Here is a 14,980-nt window from a genome sequence, read left to right on the forward strand (position 1 = left end):
CTTTGCTATGATTTACCGCCGTTTCTCACTGGCCTCTGGAATGCGATGGATGACGGATCTATTTTCCTACATTGTTTCACCTGCTCTAAACGGAACCACATGCGGCACAGAAACCGCCTCGCCTTTGTATGTAATTGGAAGCACATGCACAGCGAGGACAAAAAGGAAGAAAAAAAAAAAAGCAGGGCTGCCACAAACTGAACACACACACACACACACCAATTCCATTCCCTTTCTTCTCGGGTCCGCGTCGCCACATTTCGGCGTGGGCCAAGCGGCGGGTCAACGTCGCGGAGCCTGAGAGCATTTATTGAACTGGCTGACCTTGCGTTACACGTCAAATTCAGTTCAATGGGACAACTGTATCGTGTGTCCTGAGAGCCTTTCAAGCCTCGCAGACTGAAATCTGAGTGGCGGTCCTCAGTCTGCTGGGGAAGGAGGCCTTGACATTCAGTCTGACATGATTTGGAAACACAAGCAGCGCTGTACTGTTCATTCGCCATGGTCTGTGATGTCTGGACCAGAAAGACCTGGGATTGCAGGACAGAATCATCACCAGCTCTTACATCACTGCTTTCTTTCTACCAATGCAATATTGCATAAGTGAAGAATGTCTGATATTTATTGACCTCACCAGTCATGTTCATTTAGCAGGTCTGTCAGTGATAAACCCAGGGAATCTTTCAGTAAAATCTATTTTGGGCAGATATGCCAGAAGGATGTTTAAACATTTATCGGATGAAGGCTAAAAGCTTTTTTGCGGCTCCTCTAAAAACGCCAAACAAGATGTGTACATATTTGGCTGGGAGAAGAGAAGACAACAGTCATCCGGTACACAACTAAGGGAGTGTAGACGTAAGGTGTAGCTGCAGTTTAATGCACCCCCCTAAATATAAAACCACTTTAAACCAGCGTTACTGCACATACTCGCCAATGCACTCATTTCAGGAGAGAGGTAAATTCAAGTTATCACCTCGGCCAACCGGATTTGGAGCCTCATATCTTTTTACGAGGTTATATTTATCAACTGCGCTTGTTTGTTTGTTGGAAATGCATCTTGAAATGTTCATGGATTCTGATCAAATTTGAATGGAAGAATGACTAAGAGGCTTTGACTAAACTTTGAGACATATCTGGGTACAGATGCAGATACTAGATCACTTATTACATTATTATTATCCTTTATATTATTGTAATTGTGTATGTATTACTGATTTGTCTACCGTTTTGTCATGCTTGCCTTCGTTTCTGTTCCTCTGGAATGATGTTATGTCTAGGCACAAAATTGGAAGCAATTTTTTTTCATACAATTGGCATAATCTATTAAAGTCTCATCCTCTTGCTGTCCTTTAAAAATTTTACAATTCATGTCCAAACTCAGTCGCTGAAACATTCCTACAATACACATCAAACAGGGAAAACTATACGGCTGCATGAAGCTCAGGAGGATTTTTCTTCTACCCTTTCACGTATCCATTACACCAAACTGGCAAACAACTCCTGGAAAATAAACTGTATTATTATTATTATATTATTATTATATTATAACAACCGAAAAGCTGGAAGACAATTCAGGAAAACAACTTAGCCATAAATGGGATAAATAATATGATGGTGGCCTACTTCTCTATGGTGGCTGAGGCTTTATCTAATAATGCTAGATTTTCCCAGATGAATGGAATATCCTCCGTGAACTGCCTTTCCACTTTGTCTCGCATTTCTTCGTAATGGTTCCAGGGCTACTCTGGTCTTAGTGTACGCTTATTCCTGTCTCACCAACCAAATCTACAAAACTGCTGGCTGAAGCTGATTCTTGTGGCATTATTTAAGTCTGCTGAGTGACCATCCTCATTAGGTGAGCTTTTCTTGTTGGTAAACCACTTTCTTTCTGCATTGCCGTGAAGAAATACAATTGCTTGTACTCATACTTAAATCTAGCTGACTACATGTTGGCTGATGTGAAGATCATGCTGTCAAAAAAAAAAGTACCAATTGTTTCATTTCAAGTTTTAGAGAAAGGAGTGTTGAATGCTTGGACTGATGGGTTTTACAAAAATACAGTAAGCACCTGCATCTGTCCTCTTCTTTGCGTCTGTGTGGAAAGCAAAGATATTTAGAAATATCATTTAATGAAAGTCAGGGTGGACATTTCTGCATTTTTTTTCATTGTTTTCCGTCAACAAGGCTTTTTTTTTTTTTTTTTCCTTTTTCCCTCCATCAGTATTACTGTTTGAAAGGTCAGGTAACCACTTTTCAAATTTCAGCCTCATTATTGTGAAAGCCTTAATGTAGTGTTCTTGATTGAGCCTGACATCAGCTGTAAACTCATCAGAGGAAGCTCATGGGGCCTCTAAGTGGTCTGATTGCCATGGAAAACTGGCGTGTTTGTACTTATTTATTTATTTTCCCAGCAAAACAGTAATTAGCAGCACCCTGTTACACTTATTGAGCTAGATTAGCAACTGTGGCAACAGATTCGTGCACTGTAAGGGCTGCAGGCAGACGTGAACACATTTATCTCTGTGGACAACAGAACGCGAACGTCTGACTGTCCGGACTCCTCCTACCAGGCGCCACGGTCGACTATTTAGCGGCGCTTTAGTGACATCTGCTGGTGGTGAGTGGAATTACATTACAACAACATGAAAAAGCTGTGCTGTCCCACACAAGGTCTCTCTAGAAGGATATCACATAAAATGAATGTTGTTGTTCTTATTGTTCAGTGATTGGAGGACGAAACATATTCAATCAAATTAAGAAATGAGTGAGCAAATTAATGACAGAATGAAGAAAACTAATGAATGTTGCTTTAGCCATTTAAAGCTCTCTGATGCTATTCCTGCAGAATATACAGTATATATATATATATATATATATATATATATATATATATATTTAAAAATAACTGGACGTGAGCTATAATTATAAAACTATGAGGACATATATTTCATATTTTTGATATATTATGAATTTGTTCATGTGTTAATGTTACAAACTCCCATGCGAGATAAGCCAAATGTTTGAATGCATTTGAATGAGATAAAACACCGCATGAAGGTTCTGAAGAGCTGTTTCAGTGGCCATTAGTACTAAATAAATTCTGCATTTGAAGCTAATGCTTGGTGGTTAAATATCGCCTAGAGTAGCTCAGATAATCATGAAATTGGTGGTAAAAGATAAAAGCAGTATTGAAATTTTGAATTATTTTCTTTGGAAACAAAACAGTGGGGAACTTTGGGGTCCTGTTCTAATGCTCTGCTCTGTAAAGCAGAATATTTTGAAAGTTAGGGGTTTAAATAATATTAAAAGAAACATTATCCATCCCATGTAACACAGCAGGGATGAGAACAATAAACATAATCAAACATAATAAATCTACAGGGACTGTTATTAGTGTCCTTGTCTTTTATGCTGCTGTCTTTTGGAGAGGACATTTAACCGACTGATAAAACTTATAACATTTCATTGCACACACGAGCTCCCACAGAGTCGTAATTAAAGTTTATGTGTACAACATGAACATGAAGGGATGCAGAACAGTAACCAGGGGAACCCCGCTGCAGCTCACTGGCATCCCATGGATGCTTTTCCCCTGTCTGACAAACTGTGGCATCTATTATGTTTTAGCTTTGAGTGTTTTAATGTGGGCTTTGGGCTGTTGTCATTTGAACAAACGTTTGTGCGGGTGAACTCGAAGGTGACAGAGGAGCAGATCGGTGGAAACGCCGACGTCCGCAGGAGAAAGAGCAGCTGTGATGTTGCAGAGGGCCAGCTGCAAAGACGATCAGATTAAGGACATGCTCTTAATCACACAGAGCCAACAGTTCACACACAGGCAGATTTTTATCATCTCTCCAGAGAATGGAAAGGCATGTTGTGGAAACTTTTGTTTTCAGATTGTGAGTTTACACTGCATGGGCCTGACATGCTGTTGAGTAGGAGACCACACCCAGCCCTACGCCAAACTGCGTCGGCGGGTGTTGTGTGTCTGTTTTGTGTCTCACCGTGAGGAATGTTTTACATCCACTCCACACAAATCAGATTTAAACTGCTGGATCAGCAAAATTTCAAGAACTGTATTGCAATGCAAATGTTAGCTTTGTTTGTCCAGGATTTGAGATTTTTAATGCATGCTTGCGTTTTAGCAACACTTGAGAACGTTGAGTTTGTCGTCCTTGGCAACCACTGTGACACAAAATGGAGATGTCAGAGCAGCTGAGCAGAAGCAGAGGCTTGTTTTGGAGCAATGAATGATGAAATCAGCAGCAGAAACAAAGTTCTTGTGACTCAGCAGCACCTCAATAGAGAGACTGTTTCATCATCTGAATTTAGAATGCCGGGTTTTATCTTAATTATGCAGCGCATTCCTACTTTAGCGCGGATGTTTGTGTTAAATGTCACCTTTCCTGTGATTTGAATGAAATGAATTTAAGTGAATGTGCGTCTGAAACAAAAGGTGACATTATAGCTCATAAGCGCCGATACGCCGTCGGAATTTAAGGACACGGTAACACACAATCATCTGGAGTGTGTGACACTTTCTCTAAGCACACTGCCATTGTGTGTCAGATGGGGACAAAATAGAGATAACTTAACACTCCCCCCCATCTTTCCCTCATTCCCAATGTGGTCAGAAACCCAGATAGACCAGCTGTATGACTGATGATGTTCCAGGCAGAAGGCACAACGCTCATTGGTTCAGAATATGATGAATGTTCCCCTCATCCATCCTCACCTGGTTTTGTCTGGCAGTCTCTCTGTTAAAGCCCAGAACACAAGTCATCCTTCAAATTGATTATTGATTACAGGAGGCAGATACATTTAAACCGGGACCATAATAAATAACCACAGCTGTGCACAGACAATATAAAAGTCTTTACTCATAAATAATTGAATCGGATGGTCGAGTGTCAGAGAGGCAGTCGTTTCATCAGCATCAATGACGAAGGTGTTTACTCTGTGTTTTTGTGAATTGCTGCATGGACGCTTACGATTGGAGAGTAAGTTGTGTTCGACAGACGTGAGTTAAAGACTCAGAAAACACTTCAGATAACAGCTTGTAAAAACGTTCAGTGTAAAACAAAACAGAACCAGTGTCACTTATTTAATTATACACAGCGGTCAGCAGCTGAAGAGACACTGTTGGGTTTGTGAAGACCGCTTCAGGTCTTTTCCGGTGTAAGAATATAGCTTGTAAAGATGCAGGACCTTACATTTCCTGATCATAAATTTCCAAATGTGAAACGTACATTTTAAAGAATTATACAAAGTTGCATTGCACTCACAATTACATTGATGCCATTCCCATGTCTGTAAGTGTGTCGCTGCCTCCAGCTCATTGTCTTAGATTAGCATCACATTTTCACACTTTGGTCTATCTAAAAATCAAGCAAACGAAACTTGAGACACACGAAAGAGGTATCGCCCTCCTTAACTAAGTCTCTGTACGGAGGCAAATGAATGTATTTCACAAAACATTTAGAAGACACTGTACGTCACTTCTCTAAGCACACACCTCGTCCGTACGAAGGTCAAACAACACGGTGTTAAACAACTGTTTGCAGCTTTCTCACAACAGCATCTAATATAAAGAGCCTCATTTCATCGTCATTCCCTGTTATCCATCCACAGTCTGCCCTCTTAGATTAATTGAATACGGTAAATGCAATGACATTCATCATGTACGGGAAGAATGACCATAAAGGGCGCCGAGGGTCTGATCTAAGACGGAGAGACGGGTGGCACCGCACGATGTAAAAGTCAAAGGCCTGCGGTGGCGACTCATGCAGTGAGGGAACGTATGAAAAAAAAAAAAGGGACACCAAAAATACAACGTCTCAGGTGTAATCCTGATGGCATCTGTGTAATGATGCTGCAGGCTCAATGAGGACTATTTATAATACGCTGTGAACTACAGGGTGGATCAGCGCCTCCAATCCGCCGTGCATCCCGTCTCCTCCAGAGGTGAGCAATATAAACCGATGGATTACTCGTAATAACAGATGCTTGCATGAAATCCCTTAGCATCTGCGTGATTAGTTACACAGCTTGGTGGCTGGTGGGTGTCGGGGGGGGGGGAGAAAAAAAAAGACAGAAACAGTACACAATACGGTTGTGCTGATAAAATCAACAACAACAACAACAACCGAGGTGAGGCTGGCGTATGTGTAGTTTGTGTAGTGTGGATCTCCTGAATCTCAAGCATTGGCCTATTTCCTCCTTTCTCTAGGGCCCTGGTGAGAGGAGGATGCCGCACATCCATTAGAAGACAGAACTGTCAAGAGCCCCTCAGACAAATAATGTCGGCCCCTAATGGCTACCTAGCCCTAATATGTTGGGTTTTTTTCATCTGTGGTGATTGTTATTAAAGGCCTGATGACATTCAGTATTTTTCTTACTGACAAATCACATGAATCAAACAGCGATAATCGACGCTTCCAAAGAATATATAGACATAATACCTAAAGGCTAATAGATAAATTTTTTTCTGTTTAAACCTCCATTGTTGTCAAAAATTGAGTCTGGCACTGGATATTACTTTTATCCTCCAGCTACAGTACGTAAATACCCCCGAGAGCACCGAATGAATCCGCAGCTGAAAATAGTCCAAAACAAATGTACTTCTCCCACCTGTATTATGAACATTTGCTAAGAATAACTGTCCATCTGTTTCAGGAAATTAGTGAAAATGTGTTACAGGGATTTGTCTCTTCAGTCGGTAAAAATAATCCACAATAACACCTCATCAGGAACGTCTTGTCCTTCCAATGCAACAACAACGACATTCACATCGGACTGCAACACGTGATTTATAAAATAGATTGAAATATTGCAAAAAAAAATTTTTTTTAAATCAATAAATGAACGCCAAAAAAAAATGAAACAATGAAATAGCAGTAATAATTTTTTTTGGATCCACTATTCATCTGATCATCGTTGTGTTGTTAGAGAAAAACAAACGGTGCATTCATTCAGCTTCCACGAAGAATTAGAAGGGTTGCGTAAATTACCCAGAAAGCACCAGAACTAGAGCTCTGAGTCGGAACAACATGCTGCAGAGAGAGCGTGAGAGAGAGAGAGAGAGAGAGAGGCAGACAGAGAGCAAAACAGAGAGATCCTGAGTATCATGAGTCATATGTTGATTTTACATAATCAATCTGGGGCACCAGTAAAGTGACAACACCAGGTACAACCTGGTCGATGCTCTGGCGATGGTAAGACACTGGTGACGTAACTCATTCTTGTGTTGGACGTTTAAATCCTTTGCTCCCTGATTGCAAATATTTGTTGTCCGGGGAATGTGAGATTTTCTGTGAAAAAATAAACTGGAATGTTTTTTGCTGCTGTCTAGGAAATTCCTGTTTCTTTCTTTGTCCCTAACTCTGCCATGTTGTGAATCGTACATGTCATGAGGCGATGATTATTGCAGAGTGCCTAGGTTGATGATAGAATCTCCGTTGTGAATCCTCGTGTCGGTGTGCCAGCCACGACTCCATGAGGCGACTCCCTCTGAGGCCCTTCAAGCTGTCCACATCCTGTTATGTATTAGATGTACATACATCTCATTTGAATCCCTCTAGTTGTATGAATAAATGAATGCAGGATCCTGTTGAAACAAAAAAAAGAGTCATTTGCTGTCATGCATGTCTATATAGCAGCTGACATTTACTTAAAAAAAATTTTAAAAGTACGTTTTGACTTGATATTCAATGGCGTTTGTTTTGAATACCTGTGTCGTGTTGCCTCCTGAAGCTGCTAGTCTGCAAAAGTATAGAAAAGACACGATCAGTGCCCAGATATTGAAAAGATATTCATTTTTTTTAATTTTTCAATGTCAAGCAAGTATTTGAAAAGCTCCTCCATACACTACAAAATAATCAAAATGAGAAACCCTGTGGAAAAAAAAAAAAAAAAAGGGAATAATAATAAAATGTTTTGATAGCGGATACAGAAACAGATCAATCTGTTGTTACATGAAACATGGGAGAGCTCAAACACGACCATGACGGCGAGACGCAGTTGGTTTACTGTGACGACCTCATGCTGGTCGCAGCATCCCGGTTCAGTCAGAGACACAGCCACACAAGTCATTCAAGTTCATACGGCTGTGTACTGTTTGTTTGTTCTTATACATCCTTTCATTATCCAGGAAATACCCCATGACATACAGGATCTCATCTTCCAGAGATTTCTGATCCCGGTTAAGAATGAGAGAATAAATGTTTTCCTGTACTTTACTTTGGTTAAAACACGTTTCATTTATCTTCACAGCTATAATCAATGGGGAATTTTCTCATTAAGATTCAAAAAGAAAAAGTTAAATGAAACCAGAAAATGCTGCAGGCGAGCATGTGGTTTTAGGAGATGGTGGTTTAGCCACTGGGGATTACTTCTCTCTGCGCCCTGAGCTGTTTGACATCCAGATGCTAATCGGAGGAACAATGTTTGCTTAGCCTGCCGTTTAACACGCCGGTGTCTTCCTTAATTTAGAAAGAGATGCTCGTTTCCATGGATACGGGGATGCTTTTACCTTTTCTTGTGGACTTGGCCTGACTGGCAGCCACGGTAGTGAGGTCTGCTGGTAGACCCACGTAGACGCCACCATAGTTCCTGAGAGGAGAGGAGGACAGTGTGTGGCAATCCAAATGACTGGATTGTTTGTTTGTTTGTTTGTTTGTTTGTTTGTTTTTGCGCTATGGACCACTAGCTATGCAAGATTCATAAATTTCCATCCCTTCCTGAAAGTACTTAACTGGATAAAAGGGTGGGCTATCCGTCAAAATTAACCCCACTATTTTACAGCAGCTGGGAATAATAATGTTTGTTTTTTTCCTTAAATTCACAGGACCAAGATAATCCAGAATCCAAGAGACGCAGAAAACTAGTTGGTTAGAGATAAGTTGCACAATACCTTCTTTTCTCATCTTCTACCGAAGGATCTTCTGTCCTGATTGAGAGAAACAGAGTTCAGATCAGCTCTTAGGAGGACAGACGTTTAAACAAAGTCATTTGAAACCCTGGTAGGTAGAACATTTTACTGCGCTGGAGGAATAATTCCCTTTGGAGGGGGTTCAGATTGCCCCGTTTTGTGTCATGAAATTGAACAATGCGAATGATAAAACAACATCCATCGCACTCATTTCTTTTGTCGTTGCTGGATTGTTCCTGATGGTTAAGAACAAGCTGCACTCCCTGGTTCACCGTGTGATTCCTCTCCAGCTCTGTCAACCACGTCTCATTCCATTCATCTTGTTTTTAACACACTGACAACTTCTACTTGTGTGTATGTGCAACCCATTATATACAAAGCCTGTTCAACGCTGCTATAATTCTACGTCACTGTTGGGTATGAAAAATAAGACAACAGAATGGGTAGCGATTAGTGATCGTTGGTCTTTCTCTCCGACAGCAGCTGAGCGAACGCGCCGAGCCGATGATCCAGGAGAGCTGGACAGGAAAGTGACATTTTCAATCCCAGGCAACGGCTGCATGTTGGGCAAGATCCTGAACTCTTAACTGCTTCCTGTATCAATTTGTGGTTGAGTGTGTCAGTGAATGGCTGAGATAGAAACCTAGGGGGGGTAGTGTAGAAACCCATGAATGCAATGATGCAAGTCTGTTTAACAACTAACATAACAGGACTTTAGCATATAAGTGAGGAAGTCATGGAAAGTGAGGTGAAGAAGAGGTTTTAAAGGTTGTGTTGGGGTTGTGTGTGTGCAGGTGTGTGCATGTATGTGCGTGTGCGTGTGTGTGTGTGTGTGTGTGTGTCTGTGTGTGTGCATGCGTGTATGTGTGTGTGTGTGTGTGTGTGTGTGTGTACATAATGATATTTTGCTGTGTAGTGCAGTCCTAGGAAGCCATGATTAGCTTTGATGAGTCAGTGGCGTGCTGCTGTCAGCTCTCACGGGTATGGTGCTGGCGGCTTAGATGGGTATCAAGAAGACACACACACACACACACACACACACACACACACACACACACACACACACACACACACACACACACACAGAACATACACATGCATAGTGATTCCAGGAAGTGCTTTGGAAAACTGTCCCCTCCCTAATCTTTGATAAATGGCGGTAAAGGACAACCTGTCCTCTGTGTGACACTTCACAGGAAACACGATGAATCTGAATCGACAGGTTTTTTTTTCTTCTAAAGCCGTGAGAAACCATTTCTGAGCAAAAAAAAAAAAAAAGAGAAAGACTTGAGAGGACTCAGTGGGGTACGGGCTTCGTGTTCAGATGCTTGTTTTTCTGTCACTCTCTTTTGTCGGTGTTTTTCCAATATGTTCTCAACTATGAGTCGTATCTGAGCGTTCAGGCCACAAGGTCAGGTTGGAAATAATAAATACAAAACATCAGGAGGAGTTTCACGATACAGCCTGCTGGCAAACATCTGACATTAGAATATATTACGACTTTAGTTGTTAATGGATATCAGATAACGTTTTGGTCGCAACTTTTGGTCATACAATGGACTGTCCTGTGTTTATTAAATATTATTATGTTACTCTTTTTTGCAAGTACTGTAATTAAAATGTGCTTTACTGCAAAATTGATTTTAGAATAAAGTTTATCATGTGCTATACAGATGTGTTGTTCCACATGAACGCTGTGTGGTTTAAAGGGTTATGTTTGACACTTAGAAAATGAGTGATGTACTTACACATCTTTGGAGATTTCGGTCGGCCCTGGAAATAAATTTAAAAAAAACACAGAAAAAGACAAAATTGAATTTATCTTTATTGATAGTGACAGGCTGATTCATGCGTGCTGACAATCAATGGTCGAGACACTTTAAGTGACATCATTCAGCTCTCATAGGATGTTAAGACACACCTTTATAGATGCAGACATTTAACAACAACCACTAAAATGCAGTTTAACACACCTATTTATTTTATTATTTTACAGCTGTATCCTGCTGGTTTGCACCCACTTTTTCTTTGTCAATTACTTTAATGGCTAACCCTTGAGGCGATACAGGTAACTCTCCTGTAATTGCTCAGCGAGACCAGAGTGAAGGAGCGGACCTTCTTCTGGTAACCTTGATCAGCCATCCGTGAGACCGGCTCTGGAATTTCCGTGAGCCTCTTTCACAAGATGAAGAAGCATTAAGGCTGAATTTAAATAAACCAAAGCATAACCTTTTGTATTTTGTCCATTTTTATGTACCTAAAGTCACGGAATTCACAAAACACATTGGAATCTAATGAAATAGTAGTGCATGTTTATAATTCATATATATGTGCAGTTTATAGACACACCACCTGCAAAAGATAATAAATGGATGCACATCTGTTCAGTGATTTTTTATGAATTTGAATGGAAATAATAATTTCAAATGTATTTATGCAGCATTTAATAGCTGCAACTACATGCTCTAACTCCTAACTCAATTAAAATGTGCAAAATTTAAAAAGAAAACATTTTTTTTGAACGCAATTTGTTGTATCGTTCTTAGATTTTCAATCTGGTTTTCATCAGAAGGATAACAACGCTAAGAAAAATGAAACAAATAAAACATTAATTCTGATTGACTTAATGACATAGTAGGCTTTACTGAACCAAAATCAGACCACACAGTTTCATTTGAATTAAAATGAGATCACTTATCTGAAGGATAAGCTGACTTCCTGCTTAGACCTAGAATATCACGCAGCGCTAATAGCGGGGAGAAAAGGTCTCATTTTATTTTTCCATTCCGTGTTTTACTTCATCACAACAGAAATGTGCCTTGAAATAAGATGTGAATGTAAAAGCATTGGAGAGGCTACATCCTGGACATGTACAGTTGATTTTATCTTTATGAAAGGAGTCGGGGGCTTTCCTCACAGTAAATGTTTCAGTCTGCTGACATGACACAGAGGCCTATTCAGCCGCCTGACAAAAGCTCTTTCATGTCCACGGGTGCACATCTGGATGCATAAAACTATGGATGAGCAACGTGACCCAGAGGTGGTCACATGAGTTTGGAACCGAAACATTCCTGAAATGATGGAAAGAGCCCTTTTTTCCTCATTCATAAGCATTTTTAGAAAAACAACTGTTGGTGTCGGCTGACGTGGACAAAAGCGCAGCCGCTGGTGTACGTCTGTCAAAATGACAGGATGTCACATGTGTTTGACTTTGACCTCTAAAGAAGGAGAAGGAAGCTGCACAGAAACACATTCACTGTCCTTCCTGTCATACTCACAACAAACTCACACATCGACTGTACTGAAAAGCTGTTTACAGATGGTTTAACCTCCGAGTCGATCACATTTAAAGCAGAAGATAACACCAGGCTGAGAGTCCCAGCGTCTGTCTGTGGTTGTGTTAACATGCCTGGAAAACGCTGATTAGATCCACACACATTTACAGAAGCACAAATGATACCGCTCTAATGTCCACCAGCGGTGAGGTAATCCTGCAGACACTTCAATCTAATTATTACCTCAGTTTGACTGTGGAGTGGAAAAAAACCCAAAACGTATTGATCAGCCTGAATTAGCTGAAAGAGTTGTTTTTCTTTGTTTTGTTTTATTTTTGAGGATCATCCACCACAAATCAGGATTTCTGAATGAAGTAAAAATTAAAATCGCAATCAAATGCATTCCTCTCGACTTGATGAATGAATGAACGCAGGCTATTGATACCAGCGGAGAATACACCCTCCAGGCACAACCAGCTCTCATCTCAGTCAGATGAGACAGAGAATAGGGAAATGTCAGCGGAGGTGATTTCCTCATGCAGAAAATCCATGAGCAGGAAAACACATAACAAAACAAAGAGTGACCTATGGGGGACTCCCCCCTTGTGTGAATGCAGACGTTGTAATTACACCATCTGTGTCGATATCATTACCAAAAGCAGCATGTCCCCGAGGACACCGCTCTGCCTGCTGCGTTGTAAATGTGTTTACTTCTATAGCCAAATAAACAAGTAAACAAATTGATTTCTGAGCAAAATCAAGACATAGATTGCTGTCAAATACACACACACACACACACACAAACACACACACACACAAGCATTAAAAATGAGAAAAATAGAGCCCTCACCCCCTCCAGAGGTGCTGGTGGCCGAGGAATTGCCACAACCCATTTTGCATCGATGCAGCCACCGTCCAAACGGCGTGAAGACTTCTCAAGGAGAAGAAGGAGGGAAAGGAGGAGGGGGAGACCCAAAAGACATTGGGACAAGGGGTTAAAGTGAGGGGAGGATTGAAAAGAGTGAAGGTCAAAAGAAGACTCCCCCGCTGTGACACGGGGATCTCCTTCCAGTCGTGCGCTTCCAGTGGGATTCTCTCCTCTCTGCAGCGCGATGGAGAGACGAGAACGAAGTGGAAGCGTGGAGAGAGAGGCTTTTATACACACATATATTCACTTGGAGGGAGAGGGGAGAGAGATGCTCTGCCCTCACATGATTTGCTCTTTTCCTCCACCCTGACACGGTTGCCCGGGAAACCAGAGGAAAAGAGGCGGAGGGTGGGGTGAGATCCAACCAATAAGAATCTTCTTTTTTCATATAAAGGAGAAAAAAAAGAAAAGAAAGAAATGCATTTAAGGGGCATCAATTTATCGCTTGTCATGTGACATCTTGTGAAAAAACCTCAAATTGTGTTTGTGTGGTGTAACGTAAAGAATATCATGTAGGATCAAACGTTTCAGCTCCAGACAAGCGATGTGAGGAAGACGCTGAAAGCCTTCTCACAAAATCACTCAGGTCACGCTTAGGTCAGGGCTGTTTAAGTGGCACAATGTGCTACATTGACAATCAGAAAAACCGTCCCCGTCTTCACCCTGCGGTGTTATCTTATGACGTGATGATGACTGTCTCGCTGACATTTTCAGCTTTTAATGATAATTCCTCTAAACACGTAATTGCATCAATTTTCTGATTTTGTGCGTGTGTGTGTGTGTGTGTGTGTGTGTGTGTGTGTGTGTGTGTTAGGCGAGCTAATTGAGATCTCCACATTTACAGGTAAATGAATAATTTATGAGACACAAATGTGGGACGTTTACATTTACATCCATTAGAGACACAATGACCTGTTGTAGGCGTCCTGACGCACCCATACCTGAATTCACACCCCAGGCAGGAATTGCTTCATGAAATAATGATTATGTGATGTCATTCAAGTTCATCACAGGAGTTAGTGATGCTGAGTGTCATTAATCCTGTTGCTTCCATGGAAATCCAGTTCTTTGTGGAATACATATTTATTCATCAAAATATAATTCTGAAAATTATAGACATTCTTCTGAAAACCATTCTTACATTCTTGATATTCATCAGACTTCAAATTCAAATAAGGCAATAATGAATATAATAAATTAAATGCCAGAAGCTGAAATATTTTGACGTGGCGATAATTGTTTAACTCTAAAGACTTTGCATCATGAGATCATACTAATTCAGACTCCTAGCACCATCTTGTGGATTAAAACCTGGACAACACAGCTTTATGATTTGTTACACCAAGGATTTGACTAATGGCGTTTTAAACACCATCATAAGACACACGTTTAAAAAAACGGACATTACTTAACCTATGCAGATCTAACCTTTGGGCTTTTCATGTTAGCTTCACATTTTTGCATTAGTTGTAGCCTGAGCACTGTTTGAAAGAAATAACATCATTCTCTCATCTGACTTTTTTCCAAAGAACTTCAGGCATAATATCACGCATGATAGTGAGTGAATATTGAAGAACCTTCTACACTTTGATATGAAATATATTTTTATATTCATATGAGATATATACTATTTTTCATTAAAAAGCTTAGCCTCTGGGAGGAGGCGTCTAATTCTGTGGCTTATACACAAGACTGCTTATGAAGGGTTACAGGCATCAAGAGACTCTATGACTGTATGCAGGCCTGAAGCAAAAAACACAAAAAATGTTCCAGAGCTTACCAGAGGATGAATGTCAAATTGATTTTGTATAATCTGGGCTTGCGCTAGCTATTCGCCACTTGGCCATA

At 40.6% G+C, this 14,980-nt stretch overlaps 1 protein-coding gene across 1 annotated transcript; it reads right to left on the bottom strand.

The window, feature by feature from the left end:
• Positions 1-4,792: 4,792 nt before the first annotated feature.
• On the bottom strand, positions 4,793-13,313 carry LOC137594159 (overexpressed in colon carcinoma 1 protein). Its single transcript, XM_068313453.1, has 6 exons — positions 13,055-13,313; positions 10,678-10,702; positions 8,912-8,947; positions 8,531-8,610; positions 7,730-7,760; positions 4,793-7,606 (listed from the first exon to the last, which is right to left on the bottom strand). The coding sequence occupies exons 1-5, from the start codon at positions 13,095-13,097 to the stop codon at positions 7,756-7,758; spliced, it is 189 nt and encodes a 62-aa protein (XP_068169554.1). The 5' UTR covers positions 13,098-13,313; the 3' UTR covers positions 4,793-7,606; positions 7,730-7,755.
• Positions 13,314-14,980: the final 1,667 nt, after the last annotated feature.

Source organism: Antennarius striatus, chromosome 4, assembly GCF_040054535.1.
Source record: "Antennarius striatus isolate MH-2024 chromosome 4, ASM4005453v1, whole genome shotgun sequence".
NCBI classification, from domain to species: domain Eukaryota; kingdom Metazoa; phylum Chordata; class Actinopteri; order Lophiiformes; family Antennariidae; genus Antennarius; species Antennarius striatus.

Excerpts from the sequence above, each read along its gene's own strand:
- LOC137594159 (XM_068313453.1), bottom strand. The coding sequence starts at position 13,097 with ATGGGTTGTGGCAATTCCTCGGCCACCAGCACCTCTGGAGGGG. Across the intron at positions 10,703-13,054 it reads CACCAGCACCTCTGGAGGGG|GGCCGACCGAAATCTCCAAA; the intron begins GTGAGGGCTCTA and ends ATTTATTTCCAG. Across the intron at positions 8,948-10,677 it reads ACCGAAATCTCCAAAGATGT|GACAGAAGATCCTTCGGTAG; the intron begins GTAAGTACATCA and ends TCTCTCAATCAG.